The sequence below is a fragment of the Haliotis asinina genome, chromosome 12 (genome assembly GCF_037392515.1).
Source record: "Haliotis asinina isolate JCU_RB_2024 chromosome 12, JCU_Hal_asi_v2, whole genome shotgun sequence".
NCBI lineage: Eukaryota > Metazoa > Mollusca > Gastropoda > Lepetellida > Haliotidae > Haliotis > Haliotis asinina.
In genome coordinates this window covers 36,827,636-36,849,809 of record NC_090291.1, presented here as the reverse complement: position 1 = coordinate 36,849,809, position 22,174 = coordinate 36,827,636, and the positions used below count along the sequence as shown (strand labels likewise).

At 39.0% G+C, this 22,174-nt stretch overlaps 1 protein-coding gene across 1 annotated transcript; it reads left to right on the top strand.

Moving 5' to 3' along the window:
• Window positions 1-1,526: 1,526 nt before the first annotated feature.
• Window positions 1,527-21,563, top strand: LOC137258331 (DNA topoisomerase I, mitochondrial-like). The gene is made up of 20 exons (XM_067795969.1): window positions 1,527-1,655; window positions 1,927-1,960; window positions 3,703-4,541; window positions 4,975-5,057; window positions 7,913-8,003; window positions 8,522-8,640; window positions 9,018-9,133; window positions 9,621-9,742; window positions 10,283-10,405; window positions 10,896-11,083; window positions 11,285-11,348; window positions 12,007-12,087; window positions 12,539-12,682; window positions 13,609-13,863; window positions 14,369-14,483; window positions 14,642-14,769; window positions 15,450-15,544; window positions 15,892-15,970; window positions 17,020-17,090; window positions 17,597-21,563. The coding sequence occupies exons 1-20, from the start codon at window positions 1,614-1,616 to the stop codon at window positions 17,697-17,699; spliced, it is 2,892 nt and encodes a 963-aa protein (XP_067652070.1). The 5' UTR covers window positions 1,527-1,613; the 3' UTR covers window positions 17,700-21,563.
• Window positions 21,564-22,174: the final 611 nt, after the last annotated feature.

The window sequence follows — 22,174 nt, the reverse complement described above, 5'->3', positions numbered from 1 at the left end:
TGAGTGAGTGAGTGAGTGAGTGAGTGAGTTTAGTTTTACGCCACACTCAGCAATATTCCAGCCATATGGCGGCGGTCTGTAAGATAATCGAGTCTGGACCAGACAATCCAGTGATCAACAACATGAGCATCGATCTGCGCAATTGGGAACCGATGACATGTGTCAACCAAGTCAGCAAGCCTGACCACCCGATCCCGTTAGTCGCCTCTTACGACAAGTATAGTCGCCTGTTATGGCAAGCATGGGTTGCTGATGGATGGTAGGTAGGTAGGTAGGTAGGTAGGTGGGTGGGTGGGTGGGTGGGTGGGTGGGTAGGTAGGTAGGTAGGTAGGTAGGTAGGTAGGTGCAAACGAATTTGACAATATGACGTATGGGGAAGTGCGTGGTGTGTGTGTGTTAGGAAGTAGGTGGAAAGGGGGGTAGGGGGGTTTATCTGAGAACAGCACCGCTGCAGACCCCTGTGGCCCCTATAACTACTCCAGGGGTAGATCTATAACAGAATCCTACGGATAACAATGTTGTTTTCTAGCCACACGCAGTTCCATGAACAACGTAACCGGGTATGTCATGTAGATATGTTACAGCGACGTGCTCGAGTATACCAACACATATGTTAATGGGACCGAAGAGTTAGCTTGAATTTACGTTACCAAGGAAATCTGTCAATTTCTGTTCCTATGAAAAAGGTTTCGTAATGTTTCAACAGCAGGTATTACGTGAAGGTTTCAAGCCTACAACGAACGACAACGTTAACGACCTTAAATTGCTTCATGCCACTTTGTAACCAAAAAAAATTCTTTTAATTTTGTCAATACATAATTCATATTTGTGTTACAGGGGGGAAAAATTATACTGGTCATTTAACAATGAAAAGAAGTGAAAATATACCCGCCCGTAATGCTCTCAACTGAGGATCCTTCAGACTTATCGAAAAAATAAAAACATATACAAGGTACACTCAATTTCGTAACCGCAGCCATTCGTTCCGAATTGCTTTGTCGCAAAATGAAAATGACAAAGGCAGGTGGAAACGATGTTTCAAAAATAGTTTTCCCCCGACAAACAGTATCAGATACATTCCTATGGCAGACCTGTAATTTTTGTACACAGACTGCTTTCAGTTTTGGGTATCACTGATGAACATCTAAAATTATAGTTAATTTATTACAATTTCGAATGAAAGATACCGCTGTATTTCATTTATATTTATTATTTTTAATAATGTCCGTTCTTCACACTGGTCGGTTGTGTTACTGTTTTATTCCAGTATAGCGGCGCGACACTGAGCGGGAGTACCAACTTTAAAAAGCCGAATGTCGTTTACAGTACTCATTCTGGTTGAAATTTCATTTCTTATTACATTAACTGCTTTTCAAAGATATTTCTTATGGCATTACATTCATAATGCGTCATGAAGAAGTTGTTTTCAATTAGGAAGTGCTGAGATGGCAGTATTCCTCTTTGTACTGTTGTTTACCTGTCACTGTTATGTTGCGTGCGCGAGTCACAGTCTGCGCATGCTCAATGAGATAAAATTGGGACTTAGCCGCACACGCAGATAGATTTCCTCCGCCATTGCATAGAGGAATATCAAGCGAAAAGATTTTGTGAATATGGCAACTGCCGACGAATTGAGTCGTGTTAATCACTCGATGGTGAGTTCGATTTTATTGATGAACATTTTGAAACGGTTACAAATGTTCTACATTCCCTGTGATTGTTTGATTTGTCGAGGGCCCAGGGTACCAGACAAAGCGCCTCGCTGAGACTAAGTCAAGATGGCTGAAAATTTTTCAGAGTCCGAACTGCTCGGCAGGTCAATGTGGTCTTTTTGTGTTTAAATATCAGAGTTCCTCGGCGATAATCGGTCGGACTTTTGTTATGTATTTATTTTGTGGATCACGGACTCTTTCTTATAATTTTCAGGACTCTGGTAGTTCCTCGGAAAGGCCAGAATCTGGTGAGTAAATGTGTAGCAGGTGCGAAATAGATGTTCGGACTTAGTCTCGGGAAAGGACAAATCAGATTCCGGCGTACGAGTCTATGTCCAACACAATCGTGTTTTCTTTGAAAATATCTAATCTGTAGTCCGTTTGTATTTTAGATGTGAAACTGTATATGGTTTTATTGTGTGGTAAAGAATTTAGCGCTTACTTCAACTTTTCGATGCTGGTAACAAGTGTTTCGACTTAGGCGATGAAAGCACGGCTTGGCTACCAAATCAACACTGGCTTCGGGCGCGGGAGACTTTTAAATATTGATCGATTGTGGGCTTTTTAATTGATTGTTGTTAATGTCCTTGATTTGTTATTTTAGAGATTAATATGTCATGAGCTAGATTTAAGAAAGCGGCTTATCAAAAACTATTCGTAGTGTTGTTAAACTTCTTTGTTTCCGCTTCGAACTAAATGTTTCTCCCTCACATGTGACCGCACTCACCTCATTTGCATATTCATGAAGATTCGTACCGCCCCTTTTACTTGTTCACCTTTGCAACACAGCAAGAGATCTTTATTTAAATGCCAAATGGTTTACCATTATTTGCACTGCAAATCCATTTTCTTTTCTGAAACAACAATGTTTTCGTCCAGTAAAACATATAAAGTTAGACTGGGTTTGAAGACTTTATAATTTTTGAACACTATAATTTTTCAGCCTTGGGGTTCAACTTTACACATACAACCTTTTGATATAACCATAAGTTACGAAATACGATATTTGTAGAAGTGACAAAGAGTGAGTGCGTTTAGTTCTATGCTGCTTTTAGCAGTGATCCAGCAATACCACTTTGTGGTACACCAGAAATGTGCTTCACACAATGTACCCATGTAGAAGTCCCGAAGAGAACCTAACATAGGCATTTCACAAGGTGAAAGTGAAATACTTTGATAGAATTTGAATGTAAACTTCAGATTTTAAATAATTTTGAAAGTCATTGCTTGTGGGTTTTTTTTCAAAATCTCTAAATGTTTGCTTGTTTAATCTCTTATTCCATTTCCCTACTAGTTTTAAAGGACAGATGATGTTACTACTTGACTTCTTTGTACTGTTCAAATATTATATATATATATATATGTATGTATATTTGCACATTGATAGAATTCCACATGTAAAAGAGATGTTTAAACAGTGGTAACCTTTTCCATTGGACTGTTTGATATATTACCATTTACCCATTGTCACAATTATGTCATGGTTTAAATTAAGTTTAAGCAAATTTGTTTTCATTAAAGCCTGATTCCAACAGTATTAGGTATATATGTCTTTGTTCTGAACCAGTAGCCTGGAGTCCAATCTTATATGAAAATGTAGACTAACTGTTACATGGGCGTGTTGTGGGAGCCTAGTGGTTAAAGTGTTTGCTCGTCACACTGAAGACCCTGGTTCGATTTCCCACTTAGGTACAATATGTGAAGCCCATTTCTCATGTACGATATTGCTGGATTATTGCTAATAGTAGCGTAAACGTAAACTCAATCAGTCACTTGTGCATGTTGAAGGTTGAGGTAGAAGATTTTGGATTTTTCGTTTGCTGAAAATATTTGCTTGTGTTTGCAACTGAAATGGTGATTATTCTGAGAGTTCTGCTTTCACTACTGCTTTAATAATTTTAGTAGTTCGGAAAACTTTGTAAGTGATCATGGCATGTCATTTTGCCGATGTTGTGGTTGATATGCTTGTATTATTAGAGTTTGGTTACAGCCGAAGTTCTGAAGAAGAAGATGCAGAACGGAGGGAGTGGTGAACCAGCTGCCAACCATGTCTCATCTAATGGTCTGTCCAACCATGTGTCTGACAAACATGAAGGGGGAGACAAACAAAAACACCGTGACCACAGCAGCAGCAGCAGCAAGTCGAAAGACCACCACCATAGTTCCAGCAAACATCATAGCTCCTCGTCCTCATCCAAGGACAAACACAGAGATGGAAGCTCAAAACATAAAGACGGCAGCAGCTCAAAGCATCATTCCTCCAGCTCCTCCAGCAAGCATAAGGATGGCCACAGCTCCAGCAGCAAACACAAGGATGGGAGTTCTTCCTCCAGCAGCAGCAAACATCACAGTAGCAGCCATTCCAGCAGCAAAGACAAACACCATAGTAGCAGCAGCAGCTCCTCAGATAAACACAAGGACCGGCATAAGGATGGACACAAATCTTCATCCAAAGAAGACAGCAAATCATCATCTTCATCACCAGACAAACACAAGTCATCAAGCTCATCGTCATCTGATAAACACAAGTCGTCAAGCTCATCAGACAAACATAAGTCCTCTTCACCGGATAAGCACAAGTCAAGCAGTTCATCGAGTAAGAGTAAAGATCATTCTTCTTCATCACACAGCTCCAGTAAGGACAAGTCAAGGGATAAGGAGAAACATCATAAGGAAAAACGAGACAAGCATGAGAAAACAAGCATAAAAACAGAGCCAGGAATGCCATCTATTGGCTCAGATGTTGACATGAAGTCTGATGAAGATTGTTCTCCACCAAAGCCAATTGTAAAGGCTGAACCAATGAGTGACGATGATGACAAACCTCTGGTATGTACTTTCCTCAGGTCATGGTGTTGTATTTTAGTACATCTGCAAACATCTTGACGTGAAATGGTGATCAAGAATGAACTTGTTATAGTTATGTGGTGTAGCTATTATCCAGTTGTGGTTTTAGGTAAAAAATGAAAAGGGTATTCATCAGAATAAAGCTAAACTTAATTATGAGAGTCTATAGTATCTTTACAGAGAATGTTTTGAATTTGTGGCATGTTCCTTTCCTGTTTATTTCCGATGTACAGTAAATATCTTAAAACACAAGGGGTACGTGAACAAAAGACAAATCCCCTCTACTTTCATAATATTTCATTATTTTTCACTCAAACATAATTTGCAACCTGGCTTTAAGCCTTTTTTTTTATGAATCCATCATATGATGAGCAGTGGCAAGACAACCAGGTATTAAATTGTTTGTGTTGTGCAGTCTGCCAGAATCAAGGAAGAGCCTGTTGCACAGAAGAGGTCATACAAAGAAGAATCTTCAGATGATGAACCCCTGTCATCAAGGTCAGTCACCAACATCTGATTTCCTGGGAAGGATGTGCTCCGAGATTTATCTATGATTCTAGACTAAGTGCCCTTGGCAGGCAGTTTTGGATGTGGGGAAGGTTGCTGTTTTCCTCAAACTGTGGTTGATGATGCATCAGTCTAGTCACATGCAAAGTGATATCATTAGTTCCCATATGAACTCGTTTAACTGCAAAAAGGCGACTCAGCTTGTCGTAAGAGGCGACTAATGGGATCGGGTGGTCAGGCTCGCTGACTTGGTTGACGCATGTCATCGGTTCCCAATTGCGCAGATCGATGCTCATGTTGTTGATCACTGGATTGTCTGGTCCAGACTCGATTATTTACAGACCACCGCCATATAGCTGTAATATTGCTGAGTGTGGCGTAAAACTAAACTCACTCACTCGTTTAACTGCATTTTGAAATTTGAAATTAAAAATTTGTAATGCCAAAAAAGTGGCACCTGACTATTCCTAGATAGATTCTTAGGGCCTGTTTGGTTGCTGATATATTGTAATTGCATAGTTATCATTTATGAATATATGTTGTTAGATTTATACCTTAAAGCATGAATATTCCAGTGTTTTTGTAGTCGTGTGGTTGTTGTCAACACCATATTTCAACATGCTTACAGGAAGTGGCTTTTTGAATACTGTAGGACCAATGAAAGTCTGGGTTAGAATTGATTGTCAGTAACCCATACTTGTTGTAAGAGGCGACACATGTCATTGATTCCCAGTTGAACTGATTGATGCTCATGCTAATGATCACTGGATATACTGGTCCAGACTTGATTATTCACAGCCCACTGCCATATAGCTGGAATATTGCTGAACGTGGCATAAAACTCCACTTTCTCAAATACTGTGGCAACAAACTTGAACCTCAAGAATTAGTCAATAGGCACTCACAACCCGATTATTTTGAATGGTGCAGTAAAAAGAGTTATACAAAATCAGCACATTTAATTCGATTCATTAGTAAACTAGTCTGACAGTGTGCAGTGGAAGCTGTCTAAACCGACACTCACTGTGACTGAAGAAATAATCCAGTATGGACAATGTACTGTATTATGGACCTGATGATATATACATATGGAAATTAATTAAGCAACACCAAATTCAAAGACACATAAAAACTTAACAAAGTCTAACGAAGTAATTTTGATGATTGATTATTCAATTTTGATGTATTGACATACAGCATGAGCTTTTCATGGGTTGATATGACGCGCGTGAAGCTTGCACAGCGCACGTGCATTGCTTTAACCTCAACTTTCGAAAAATGCACTTTTTCCCTGGGGTGTTTACAAGCGCAGGTTGTCGATTGCATTCGGTTTTTCATTCATTTCAATGTCATGGCACGTAGGAAATTATCAGAGGCCACTCGTTGGCAAATAATCGGCATGAGGAATGCTGGTATGTCTCTAAGACAAATCGGGACTCAAATCGGACGACATCATTCCATAATTTCAAAACTTTTGAAAAAATACCGGGCCACTAATGAAGTTAAAGACCTGCCTAGACCAGGAAGACCCAGGAAGACCACAGTCCGGGAGGACAGAGCTTTACTGAGACTTGTACGGCGCAGGTCCTTCGACTCGAGCTCTCGGTTGAGACAGGAGTGGCTTCCAGGGAGACCCATCTCGAACAGGACTGTTCGGAATCGTCTGAAAGCTGCAGGATACCGGGCAAGGAGGCCAATCAAGCGACCCAGACTGTCTCCAGCCCATAAGGCAGCCCGACTGGCCTGGTGTAATGACCGTTTGCACTGGAACATTGCCTCTTGGAGGAAGGTCCATTTCTCAGATGAGAGCCGGTTCTTGCTGCACATGGTGGACGGTCGTACTCGGGTCTGGAGGCAGAGGAACACAGCAATGGCTCCACGGAACATCCAGGAGACTGTGGCCTTTGGGGGAGGTTCCGTTATGGTATGGGGGTGCATTTCCATGAACTGCAAGTTGGATATCATTACCATCCGTGGCAACCTTAACGGTGTTCGTTACCAACAGGAGGTTCTTGACAGGGCTGTGGTACCTCATTTTGAGAACCATCCTCTGGCAACGAGACCCATATTTATGGACGACAATGCTAGACCTCACAGGGCGCATGCTGTAAATGATTTTTTGCGGCAAAATGCAATTGACAGAATTCCATGGCCTGCCATGAGCCCTGACCTCAACCCCATTGAACATTTGTGGGACTTTATTGGCCGTCGTGTGAGGCAGAGAGACCCACCAGTCCATAATCTCAACGAATTGACGGCTGCCCTGCATGAGGAGTGGAACAGGATCCCCCAGAATCAGATCCGGAGACTCATCCAAGGAATGAGGAGGCGTCTGGAATCGGTGGTGCGTGCGCAGGGAGGACACACTAGATATTGATGAAAGTCGGTGTGCAGACTCTCAGATGACTGTTCTTTCTTTCCATGTGACATTTGTGTTAATACACCTGACAACAACGTCTGTGGATGAATAGTAAATTGTGTCCATTTTTTCATGAATTTAAGACAGTTTTAAGAATTTGGATTTCGTTGCAATAAAGCAAAGTCTTGATACTTTTTCCCTTTAAGTTGTTTGTCAGAGATCGTCTGTTGAATAAAAAAGTGTCAAACTATATCAACCCGGCATATTTTGATTGTCAGAACACTTCAAAGTTGCTCCAATAGAAAAAATTGGGGTGTTGCTTGATTAATTTCCAGGTGTATATATACAGGCCACGGGTGGGACTGAGATTTTATGCCGGTGTTGACAACTTGCTGGATTGGACAGATGCCGGTTTTGGCAGCTTCCACTGTATATGCATTTCTATACCAGCTCTACAGTTATGATTATTATTGGTTTACATTTTCAGGGTTGAGAAAGTTAAGAAAGTGAAAGTTGAGGACAAGAAGCTCAATAAAAAGAGGAAAGCAGAAGATGAGGAGGAAGAGGAATTCAAACCGGTTGGTTCCTGTTTGACTGGACCTGTCACTTAATATTCTTTGCAGCGTATTGTAATGTTAATGTGATGTGCTGAGCATATTAATTATTATGCCAAAGATGTTTTACTAGACTCTGGCTTTGTAATAGTAGGGATGGTGGGGTAGCCTAGTGGTTAAAGCATTCACTTATCATATTGAAGTCAGATTTGATTCCCCTACATAGGTACATTTAGTGAAGCCCATTTCTGGTGTCCCCTGCTGTGATATTGCTGGAATATTACTAAAAGTGGCCTAAAACTCACTCTTTAGCAAAAGAGTAATGGATACATATACACGTTTGATCTGTATCTATGTGTTATGCCACCTGGATGTTAGGGGTTGTTCACTTTGTGATAATAGCTTAGGTTGCAGACTTTTGTTAAACAACAAGTTCATAGCTTTCTCACGTTTTACATTGATATAATTCCTGTGTGTTTAACCCATGTTTGATGTTTTCGAGTAATTGCTAATCTCTAGTCTTCATCTTCTTTCTTATAAAGGAAATTAAGAAGAAAAAGAAGGACAAGCTGAAAAAGAAGACGCAGCAGATACAAGAATTACCCAGCCCTAACAAAAAAACCAAGAAGGAGAAGGCCCCTGAACCAGAAGTGTGGAAATGGTGAGTGACCAGAACATAGCTGAGCATTTGCAGGGATTACCATCTTTGCCATAGTAAGCATCTGGGACACTTTTAGACACCTGATGATGACACATGTCAGCAATATGAAAGAAGTCAGTTCAAATGCAAATGAAACATAAACGTTTGGATTCTTGTTAAATATAGGCCATACACCATGTTATTGTTTGAAAAACTGAAATTTTGGTTTGCTTGTTATGTGCATGTATTAGTAATAATAAATAATGATAGAATAGTTTATTTCTGTGTCATGTCGTTTCAAAGTACATACTGCCATAAAACATATCAACAGCCGGACATCATAAGGCCTAAAAGACACCACATTTAAAACATTATTTTACATTTTAAAAAATGTGCAGGTGGGAGGAGGAGCGAAAAGATGATGGAACCAAGTGGTATTTCCTGGAACATAAGGGCCCAGTGTTTGCTCCTCCGTATGAGCCTTTGCCCAAGTCTGTCAAATTCTACTATGACGGTGAGGACATGTTTGGTTCTGGTGAAGATTTAATCAGACTGCCATACCATGTTAAAGCAATGGAGCAGTGGAAAGTTTCTGTCAGTTGTTATATTGATTGTATACTAAGTATTACTAGAATCTTTGACTGCCCATTTTAATCTCCTGATGTTTTTATGGGGGTTTTTTCCTCAATTATTCCTGGTAATAGTTGTAGGTTCATTCCTATCACTATTAATATTACAAATAAATAGGAAAGTATTCTTGGAGAAATCATATATGAAGGTTTAAAGGTTTCTCTTGCAAATCAGGAATGTGCAATTGCACATTGACTTGATATTTGCTTTTTGTTAGATCCTGTGCTCAGCATATTTAATCTATATGGCGGCATTAATTTGAATAATGATGGAATGGTAAAACAGGTTGCATTTGTTGTAGTGGCAGGAGTAATAGTCTTTGTAGTGTTTATTGTCAGCACAGACTTAAATTATGGCTCATACATTTCTAGGGAAGGAGATGTCATTGTCAAATGATGCAGAAGAAGTTGCTACATTCTATGCCAAGATGTTGGAACACGACTACACCACACGTGATGTCTTCAACAACAACTTCATGAAGGACTGGAGGAAGGTGAATATACCAGTGTTACTTGCCAAGGAAGTGCATACCAATTTCTACACAGAGGTGTCCATGGTGTCTAATATGCTGCAGGGCTGGTGGTGTAGCCTAATGGTTAAAGCGGTTTTGGTTGGCTTGTCACAACGAAAACCTGATTTGATTCAGTGTCCAGTGTGTAAAGCCCATTTCTGGTGTCCACAGCTGTGATATTGCTAGAATAGTGCTAAAAGCAGCCTAAGAGTCACTCATTTTCCACAAGGATAATATACCGAACAAAATATTTTAGGGATGTTGATATTTGTATTATCAATATTTTGTCAGATTGTCAGTGAATATATAGATCATTATTCATCATTTCAAAATTTACGTATATCCCTAATTATTTTTGGATAGTATAGATACATACACACATTTGATCTGTGTGTATTTGTTATGTCACCTGAGTGAAACCCAACTCACTCTAAAATACTGCACCCCGCTGAAATTGCTTCCCTTAGCAGGTGTTAATCTAACCGTTTGATCCGAGCCAGCATGCCTGTGATCTGTTTGTAGTCAATGACGTCTGAAGAAAAGGAGAAGATCAAGGATCTAAAGAAATGCAAATTCAACGAAATGGCTGACTATTTCAAAATGAAGACAGAGGAACGAAAAGCGATGACAAAGGAAGAGAAACTGGTAAGCCATATTTACCGTATAGCCATATGACATGTAACCAATAGTTGAATAGAGCAGACACTTGAAGAGCTACCTTGTCCTGTAGTGTAGTATGAGTAGAGTGGGAAGAAAGTTAAAGGGTTGCACCCAGCTGAAAATTTGATACTTTGTAAGCATGGGAAAGCCACAGCCTAGTGGCTGCAAGGGTTGTATGGTCCCCATGGAGTTGAAATTGATAATGCAGTGTGCCATTGAGGCTATCATCCAATGATTCAGGGAAAAAGTAAATGCCTTTAAGCAGCTGGCCTGGATGTTAGTGCTATACAAATATTAGAATAACAAATAAGTTTAAAATGAAGGAGCTAGGGAGTCCCTGGATACAAGACTATAAAAGAGCTATTTTTCTGTTTTGAACATTTTTTTGACAGTCACTTTCAATTAATTTCACAGTTACCTTCCAAATGTTTGAGACTATAAGTGATTTTAAGAATTTCCTTTATTGTGAAAACAGGTAATTAAAAAGAAGAATGAAGAGCTAGTGAAGGAGTATGGCTTTTGTAAGATTGATGGCCATACTGAGAAAATTGGTAACTTTAAGATAGAACCCCCAGGCCTGTTCAGAGGGCGGGGAGACCATCCCAAACAAGGCATGTTGAAGAGGAGGGTACAGCCTGAAGATGTCATTATCAACTGTAGCAAGTAAGAGAGAAGAAAAAAATAATTTGACATTTTTCTCTGCGCATGCCATTTACTGTTGAATCTTTGGTCTTTTGTTGAAACATCAAAAATGGTGAGAACTGATTTCTGAAATTGTATATGATTTCATGAAGTTGGCAATACAATAATTATGTTGACTTGAAGTTCGGAGATTTTATTGTTCAACTTGGTTTACTTCTGCAGAGATTCTAATATCCCAAAGCCTCCTGAAGGTCACAGGTGGAAAGAAGTCCGACATGATAACTCAGTAAGTTTTTTTTCTTGTGCAGAAGTGGTTTTTAGGGAATCTATATAGCCCAGTAACTTTTCTTCATCAATGAAAAATTATGGAAATGTTGCTGAATGTGGCCCTTGTTGATACCTTCCAGAAAGAATAACGTGTTATTTGTTATAAGTCAATGGCTGTCATAGGTTTTAGAGTGGTTGTTTCTAGTACTGCAATGATTCGGTTTGATTTAGTTTCAAGTTTCTATAACCATTAATACAATTTTGACTAGTATTTGAAATCCTATTTAGATCATTTCCACACAGCCAGAATGTAACTTTGACTCCAACTTGAGCTGTTGTGAGGGCTGAATCAAGGGGAAATGTGATTGGTTGGCGTCAGACAAATTATCCTATGAAAATCCTTAGTAGACATTCCCAAGTTTGCGATTTCATGCTAAAAAGCAGAGTCTGAGAGTTAAGTGAAATCTGATGTTTTTACATGTATAAAGAATTGAATTGAAAATGAACGAATTGAGGGTTCACTATAAAAAATTGAATAGAGATCTAGGTGAATTGATGCAGGTCTAGATGTCACTGTGCATTTGGCTTGATTTAAGACATTGTGATTGAAAGGACTTTGTAAATAGATATTTAATTCCACGAAGGACATCAGTTGAATGTTGTGTGGTATGTGGCAGGTAACATGGCTCTCCAGCTGGAACGAAAACATCCAGGGTCAGACCAAATACATCATGTTGAATGCTGCTTCCAAACTCAAGGTAAGTTTCATTTGCAGAACACTGGGTATGGTGAAGGGTAATATGGTTTTGGTGATTTCAATCTTGATTGGACAATAGATGACCCCTTTGTGTTAGGCACTTCATTTCGCTGCAGTTTCATGATGTAGTCTTGCCAGACAGCAATGTTTCAGCTATACATGAATAACTGAGTCTGTCCAAACAATCGAGTGATCAACTGCATGAGCATCAATCTGCAAAATCGGGATATGATAACGTGTGTCAATACAATGACAGTGAGCCTGACCACCCAATCCTGTTGCCTTTTACAACATACACAGGTTGGTGAAGACCAATTCTAACACTGTAGCGTCATGGGTCTAATAATGGGTTAAGACTCAAACCAGTTGCGGTCATCCCTCTGTTATTAATGGTTGGCCTGATATGAATGATAATGCAGTAATTGTTCATTTTTCTTTCACATTTCCTTCAGGGAGAGAAGGACTGGCAGAAGTATGAGGTTGCACGTCGACTGCACAAGTGTGTTGACAAGATCCGTGCTCAGTATCGTGAAGACTGGAAATCAAAGGAGATGAGAATACGTCAACGAGCTGTTGCCCTCTACTTCATAGACAAGGTGATTCCCATACATATATTAAGATACAAGCAGTGAATTCATCATACATTATGAGCAGATGTAGGTTAAGAGACATGTTTTAATGGTCACATGTTACCTTTTTAGTCAGTTGTATTTACAGAGTAAAATTTGCTGCTGTGTGTATTTCATCTTTACATTTATACAGATTACCGATATATATTTTTGATTGTTAGTTCAATGATTGACTGGGAATAAAACTCCCCTGTAATATGTTTAAAATATATCCGACCAGATCTCCAGATGAGCTGTGTACTTGTGTAAGATATGCCATAGAAAAGTTCAAATATGCAAGAAAAATAAATGAATATATATGTTTATGCTATGTCAAAATAACAGTGCATATTTACCCAATGCATCAAAATCATATTGCGTATTGTATCAATTCAAGCTAATTGAGGTTCCCACACACTGAAATGCTTAAGCATTTTGAAAAAAAATTAAGAGTTAGGGTGAAGATTATATCATCTAATAGTCATCTTGGTATCTTGTTTGACACCAGTACAGATGTAGTGTAAGGCACATATTATTTCTTACAGCACATATGGATAAAGTCTGTATTAGCTATGATTTGGCATTGTTGGATGGACTTTGTATTGTTCTATTATTGTATAAAACAATGTTGCTCCTGTTATACTTATTTGACATGAATACCCAGATTTGTAAAATATGATGGGTATCTACAACTATAGATACCCACTTGAAATTGGAAACACCCAATTTGTTTCATAAGTATGGGTATCATACCCATCCGATCTTATAACACTTACCACAATCAAACAATGCCAAGTTGATAAATTTTAACTGATATTTGATGTAGATTACTGATTACTGGACTTTTGAGAGCCCCTGAGTATATTCCTGTGTGTTTGTTATCCAGCAACTTACTCTGTATTGTATTTGTCCAGCTGGCTTTGAGAGCTGGTAACGAGAAGGAGGAAGGTGAAACGGCTGACACGGTGGGCTGCTGCTCCTTGCGAGTGGAACACATGACGCTGCATGAGGAGAAAGACAACAAGGAGTGTGTGGTTGAGTTTGACTTCCTCGGTAAGGACTCCATTCGCTATAATAACAGCATGCCTGTGGAGAAGAGGGTCTTCAAGAACCTGCAGCTCTTCATGGACAACAAGCAGCCTGAAGATGATCTCTTCGACAGACTTAATGTGAGTTCACAAACGAAAACACATGACAAAAGTCACATTATCCATATCTGAATGTAGGAATGTAAGTTGTGTCAAGCATGTATCCAGTGGAGTCTGTATTTTGCTTCTTGTAAGTGTGATATTTCATGGAGTGTTCTACCCAATGTCTTCAAATTTTGTGGCAGCCTACATTGTGGGATTACACAGATACCAGTCAATTTGGGTGGCCTTTACCCTTACCATGTTAGTGGCAAACACTTGTTCCTTTTTTCCTTAATCACATATGTGTGTCAGCCAACCTACCACACGTCTGGATAGAATGTTAATAATCTCAAAAGTTCAGTTGTAACCCAACTGTGACGCGATGTTAGGAGATGAAAATTCCTATCAGTGGTAACAGTGGAGTGTTGTTGGATGTAGCATATAGTCCTGTGTATGTATCAAAGTTACAGTCATACTGTACTAGTGTGCCTTGTCTTACTAACAGTTTACTTTAAAGCTGACCCATGTTCTCCATTATCTTCAGACTGCCATTTTGAACAAACATCTCCATGATCTGATGGAAGGCCTGACTGCTAAGGTATTCAGGACATACAATGCTTCCCGCACCCTACAGGAACAGTTGGACATTCTCACAAATCGTAAGACTTCCTTCTATCTAGCACATATCCATAGATCTGTGTTCAATTGATCCCTGTCCCCGAAGAACCTACCTGCTTTGTGTGCCTGACAAATATCACCTTGTCATGATGTGTTGAAAAATGGATATCTGATCATTAATCTTTTTTATATCCTCCAGCCGAAGACCCTGTTCCAGCCAAAATCCTGTCTTACAACCGAGCCAACCGAGCTGTGGCTATCTTGTGTAACCATCAGCGGTCTGCTCCAAAAACATTTGCCCAATCTATGGACAATCTCATGAAAAAGGTAAACAGAAACTGTATCCTACCAATTACTTTAAATGCAGATCAATAACATTTCAGAAAGAATCTGTTGCATTGTCTTAATTTCAAGCCATGTTGTATGTTGAGTTTGTGTTTTTGTCGTGAATAGCATTTCAGAAAGAATCTGTTTCATTGTCCAAATTTCAAGCCATATTGTATGTTGGGTTTGTGTTCTTGTCCTGAATAGCATTTCAGAAAGAATCTGTTTCATTGTCCTAATTTCAAGCCATGTTGTATGCTGGGTTTGTGTTCATGTCATGATAGATAAATTCTGTTGTGTCTTGCTCTGTCTACCCAATGCTATGTTTAAGTCTGTAGGCCATGTTTCGGTACAGCAGCAGATGGGATTGAATAAAGCCTTTGTGAAGGCTGGATAGCTGATGGAAGGTTGTTGGTTGGTTTGTTGTTTTATTCGCCACTCAGCAATATTCTAGCTATTTTGCAGCTGTCTGTAAATAATTGAGTCTGGACCAAACAATCCAGGATCAACAGTATGAATATCAATCTTCATGATTGTGATCAATGACGTGTCAACCAAGTCAGCGACCTGAGTACCTCATCCTATTAGTCACCTTTTACGACAACCGTTGGGTTGTTGAAGACAAATTCTAACCCAGATCTTCATGGGTCGGTAGCTGATGGGGTAGTTGACATCTGTTTCAGATTGATGAGAAGAAGCTGCAGGTGAAGGATGCAAAGAAGGCTGTGAAAGATGCCAAGTCTGACTACAAGGCCCACAACACAGAGAAGGCAAGACAGTAAGTGCAACACACTTCATATGTAAATGTCCTACATATTTAGGTGTGGGAGGTCTAATTGTGATAGTATGCATGTCACAATGGACAATATGTCAAAGTAGTTTGGGATTTTTCAGCTTCCAGATGACATTACATACATTCATGAGTGCTTGTTACCCAGAGCATAAATATCAGGGCTTTGAGGGACTGTTCATAATTTATGGCTGGGGTGGGGATGATGCTTCAAGTAGAAGCATGTACAGCATGAATGCCATCTGCTCTCTCTCTCACCTTCCTTCTCTCTTCTCTCCCCTCCTTTGTCCCTCATATTCAGTTACAATCAAGTCCTACACAATTGTGTGTTACAGGACTGTTGAGAAAAAAAAGAAGGCAGTACAGCGGCTGGAGGAACAGCTCACTAAGCTGGAGGTGCAGGCCACAGACAAGGTCAGTTGTCAACATAAGACTATTACACAATGTGATTTGGTTGGTCTCGTTTTAAAGTGGTGGGCCTGAGTAGATCTGTTTTTTACAGTGTGCAGGTTTTTATGAACAGTCAGGCATGCCAAAAACCTAATTTAGCTTGTGATATGCTCTGATTCTTATTCTTGTTCTTGTTCAATACCTTCCAGAATTTTGTTTGTTGTTTTCATCAGTAGATCACATGTTTCAAGCAAGATACTCTTGTAGCATACTGTTTGATGAATGCTATGCATGTTACTGTCCCCTGCTGCAGCGTGAAACTCGGAAACTATGCATTCAGCAGCATTTGGACATACGAACACACATCCTGATTCTTGTCAGTGCGATGTCTCGTGAACTGTTGTGCCCAATGTCATCAAGTTTGGTGGGGATTATGCAGTCACCAGTCGATTTGGGTGACCTTGACCTTATTTTCAACCACTCTGCTGACTCATATTAACGCAATATCTCATGAACTGTGTACTCAAATTTAGTGACAGCCTACATTTGGGAATTATGCCGACGCCAGTCAATTTGGGTGACCTTGACCTTATTTTCAATGTCACCATGACTCTGACCACTCTTCAAACTGTTTAATGTGATATCTCACGAACTGTTGTACCCATTGTCATTAAATTTAGAAATCTAGGGACAGCCTACATTGGGTGATTATGCAGACACTAGCCGATTTGGGTGACCTTGAACTTATTTGCAAGGTTACGACTTTTGACCACTTTTAAAACTTGTTAATGCAGCATCTCATGAACTGTTGTACCCAATGTCTTCAAATTTGGTGACAGCCTGCATTTGGGGATCATGCAGACATCGCTTGATTTTGGTGACCTTGACCTTATTTTCAAGATAACCACAATTTTTGTGGACGCGATAACTCATGGGTAGTACACATATTACCCTCCATGAAATAATAGAGGATGTTATAAGAATGTAAGTGAATGGACTTGGACATTCAATAAGCCTTTCCCTCAAATTTTAATGTTGTATCTGAAATACATGGCCCTTATTTTGTTTTGCAGGAGGAAAATAAAGAAATTGCCCTGGGTACGTCCAAGCTGAACTATCTGGATCCCAGAATCTCAGTGGCTTGGTAAGTCCGTTTAGGAAGGTGATAACCATTCTATTTGCCTGGGTTGAGTCTGTGTCAGAGTATGGGATCAAGATGATCAACAAAACACTGGGATAATTTCTTCAGTTGTTTTCAGCTTAAAACTGTCTTGATGGTTGCTTGTCTTCTGTCACGTCAGATATAGCTTTTATTGGATAGCAACCTTAGTGGATGCTTGGACATCTGTGCTGTTTGTAGACAGGTGTTCACCCATTAAGTATACCTCTGATATGCTGCCTGTGTAGTACTTTTGTCCGTTATGCCCTCATTAGGGTAAACATGGCAAGATATGCTTGTATTTTTTTGTTATGTGCCTTGTGAATGCCAGGATCCTATCATTTGAAGTCTTATTTTGGGCAAACTGATTCTACTCTGCCTGTGTTTAGATATTTCATCTAATAGGTAAATGTCTAAGCCATGTGTATCGTTCGGTTTTCATACCACCTGCTAAACATTTTTAATGCAGTTATCTCCCTTCCCTCACCCAGGTGTAAGAAGTGGAATGTGCCTGTGGAGAAGATCTACAACAAGACCCAGAGGGACAAGTTCCGGTGGGCCTTGGACATGGCAGAGGCTGACTTCTGCTTTTGATATGGATGTGTCTTAGGCGTCAGTGATCAAATGTTATTTTACTACAGAGCATTTTGTTGCCAGTCATCAATGACTTGGCAATGTACAGATTTTAACAAGGGTATTTAATATGGTTAATTGTGGAGAGGAGATGAATGCAAGGTGTTATAATGTGTGTTAAGAGATGTGGATTTGTCATGGGATTTTATGGACATCATTGGTGCCAGTGTGAGAAGTTCTGTGACATACTAGAAAGCCTTGAATTGTAGTCGCTATTTTTTGTGGAATGACCTTTTTACGTGCTGCTTGTAAGTATACCCTGATAAGCTGCTGTTCATACATCCTTATATTCAGCCATGCATCTCATTCTCTGGTATTTCCAGCAGGAATTCTAAACTCTATTGTCTGTGCTAAATATGTAAGGATGGCTAGCTGTAAATTTTGACCGTCTGTCAGAAATCTAGCCTGTCTCAGGCAATCAATCTGCCCTTACTTCATATACTGTATTAAGTTATTAGGTCTTTTGTGCAATAGTAAACTAATACCTTTTTATGAAAAGCTAATCATTTTGTTTTCAGTGCAAGATATTGTTTGCCGTTATGACTGTCATAAGTAAGACCTTCTGTGGCGATATTGGTCCTGTCTGGTTCAAGGCTCATGGCCCAATGTTGTGACCACCCTATCTCAAAATATATACCAACTGCAAATGTATGTAAGGTTTAATTTTGATTGTAACTTGCCTTGACTGGAGAAGAAAGTGCTATTACTTGTTGTTCAAGTTATTATTTCCATGTTTAATTTAATATGACCATGAACACAACATATATTACTATGTATGTTAATGTGTTGTGTGTCTCTGAATGTGTCCCTACACCCATGTGGGCTCTTATTATTCATTTGTATGAAATAGTTTGATTGTACAGTGTATTTGTTGATAGTTTGTACAGTTGACAGTTACTTGTCATGGGTACACATAGATGATAAGGCAGAATGTTACTTATGTCATCTGGCCAGAGTTAAAAGTCCTGGAAAAACTCACCAGTTAAACACCAGTAGGTTCCAATTATGACAAAACAAATTCCTCATGAATTCTGTTGTCAAATTATGTTCTTTTTAACCATATGCACTTACACCCCCCAAGTCTTTACCCCATTCTTGTTCCAGTATTTGTATCTGTGTGTTTGTATTGTGTAGAGGAACATGACTCACTGACACATCATTCGATAAGAGACCTCATAGACTGCATCACAGTGACCAGAGTGGTGTTGTACAAAACAGTCTTAGCACCAAGACTCTGTTATGTGGGGTATGTGAGTCACCATGGCACTAAGATAGCTTTGTACACCAGCACCCTGCATTGCATATCTATCATGGTCTTAGTAATGTTAAGTTGAACCCCAAATATGAATTTCATGTCATTACTTTCTGCTGAGGAGTATTTTGAGAAATTATTGAAGTCAGGTAATTGTTCCGATGGCTTTAGCAATCATATCCAAGGTAGACATGTCTCTGATTGGTTACTCTGTGGTTCTATTCCATGGTTTGGATGATATGTTCTATTTATCCAAATATTATACCTTTACAAAAATGATATGGCACAGATATCGAAGGTGAATGATGTTACTGCAGTTAAACAACTGAATGTCATGTCCACAGTTGATATGCTCGTTCTAGTATGAGTAGGTTTTTTGAGAGTATAACATTAAATGTGGAGGGATTTCTTATAGACATGAAAGTCCTGGTAACCACAGAATCATGTTTCAAATAACTTAATAATAATTCTCTGAACACAGGGTAGCAGTGCAAGGTCGTTAGGAAGATCTGATATTGTGGGCACTCAAAAATGATTTTACTTTGTACCTTCAGTCTCAGGATATTAATCTCCCAATAAACACATGAATAATTTGTATTAAATAATTTCTTCATTAGACATGTAAATACTACCAATATCTTTCAATGAAAAAGTAGCAAAAAAATAAATAAGACTTTTACAAATGATGATTTTTGTGATGCTGAGGTGGATGTGGTGTACTTTTGAGTAGATATTTTTGATTACTAACACATGCATGTACAGACAGCTAACAAGCAATAATTAGAAAACAGTAACTGAAATGTCTCAAGATTTTTGTTCGATTTATATTCAAATGTCAGTTTAAAGATCTTGCCACAATGTCCAGTATTGACCCAAATCATTCCATACTCTTTTTTTATTATGCATAAGCCCTAAAATGTTTCATATTGTCTATCAGTATGTGAAATATGTATTTGTGATTATTTTACAGTGGCTTAGCAGGACAAGCTGTACACCTTGCACACTGCATTGCATGGTAATCAAAACTTGCTAGAAAATTAATGTGTACAATCAGTATTAATGTTGTCACTTATTGTCTTGTGTTTAAGTCCTTATGCCAAACTTTACACTGGTGTGACATGAAACACTCTTAGATAAGGACCTAGGAGCTATGATTTATGTTGCACAGTTGTGTTTTTAACACATGATATTTTATCCTTGTTTGGTTGAAAATCTTTTACCTCCTTCCATTTTTTGCTGTTTCTTTTGATTTTATGTGCAAAATATTTAGTTAAATCATTAATGTAAATATTTCACATCATGAAATTTGTTTGATTTTAAATGTGAAAAAAACGCTTGTTTGATTTTGAGAGAATGAAACAGATGTCATGCTTTATTAAAAAATTCACCAAATTTGCATCACTCTGAAGAGTAATATAAATGATATACCCAAATGAAATTCATGACAATTATTGTGCAGGTAGATAGGGGAAGGATTGAGTCAGTTGCAATACTAAATAGATTCCCCTTGTTTTGATGAACACAACTGTCAGCTACCTCGGATCAGGTCTGTGTGGTATGGGAACAGCATGAACCATGTCCTCATGCTAAATGTGAGCTGTATTTTAGCTATTTATTCATGTAAGTCAAGGACCACCTGTCTTGTGATATTGAAGCTGAAGTGATAGTACGACTCTTAGTTCGCTGCTTGATGTATAAACACTGCTAGATTTGCTGTGCTACATGCAATACATTAGCTTTAAGTGTTCTGTGTTAAATATTTGTGAAATATGCACATATTTTGTAATAAATCAAATAAGGTAATAATCCGTGATTTAAAGTAATTTGTTTCTGAACTATACTCAATATTTGTGTAGCCCACCTAAGCTAGAGAATGTATGACCTAAGTATGGTGATTGCAAGACTGAATCTCAGTAATAACGGTAAAGTATGATCAGAAAGGCAGTTAACAGGAAGTATTAGTGCATGCCACACAGAGTATTTTCAGAGACTGTTATTTATGGACCCAACATAGGAATCCGCACTGTGTGGACTTGTATTCCTCTGCCTTAAGGGAGAGCTTGTGCTCCATTGAACTCCTCCGTCTGTCCATTCCTTGACAATGCCAGGTGAAGTGGTTTGTACACAGGAATTCGATGAACTATTCCTGGAAATGTGTTTCTATGACACTCAAATAGTATTGAATATTCCCATATATCAGATGTACATATCTTGTTATCAGCCATTGCCTTTTTTCTTTTGTGTAGCATTGATAGAAGTGACACATGTATTGAGCTCTGATTGATCATTACAAAACACTCAGTGTCATGACTGGTCATTGCTAACTTTCAGTTGGCATCTCGCCCAATGAAAATACAGCTCAAGAGCTCCCATCTAATGGTGGCTGGTGTTTCATATGTTTAATTTTGTTATAATTTTGATCCAACAATCAGCTCAATCATCAAGTGTTGTGTCCAATATTTGTTTGCATTTTAAACACATTTTTGTTTGATGACCAACTGTCAGAGTGCATCTCTGTATGTGGCCACTCACCATGTATATCAACCGGAAACTGAATAAAGATCATAGCGCAAGCTGCCATGTTGTATGTTGTGAACAGTATTAGATAGAATAGGGACTAGGTTGGCCCAGCTACCTGAGGCAGGTATATTGAGTTACATCGTCTGTCAAAGTTTTTATTGCAGGTTTAAGTCATGTGTCGCAGCATTGCTTCAGTTAGCTTCATAATGGTGTGGTTAGTTCTGTTTTTATCAGTATTCCAGCTATATCATGGTGGACACCAGAAATTGGCTTCACGCATGGTATCCTTGTGGGGAATTGAACTGGGTTTTCAGTGCAATGAATGAACAGTTTAACCATTGTACTACTTGGCCTCTCCTGATAATGGTGTAAGAGTCTGCATCAAGATGTCGCTTTAGGCAGCAAACAAAAGGTTGTTAGCCATAGTTTACCGTGGACCATGTGAGTTTGACCCAAGTGACAAATGTGCAAGGAATTGAATACCGCATTCATTGAGGAACTGAAACAGGTGTTATGAGTAACTAAAGAATACATACAACTACCAAAGAGAAGATTTGGAAAAACTGTTTGCCGGAACTACCAGTATATAAGAAACAAAGTGCTGGGCCCTTTGTGCCAACTCATTTGATGTTGGTGTGAGAGTCAGTCTTGGTATGGTTTGTTT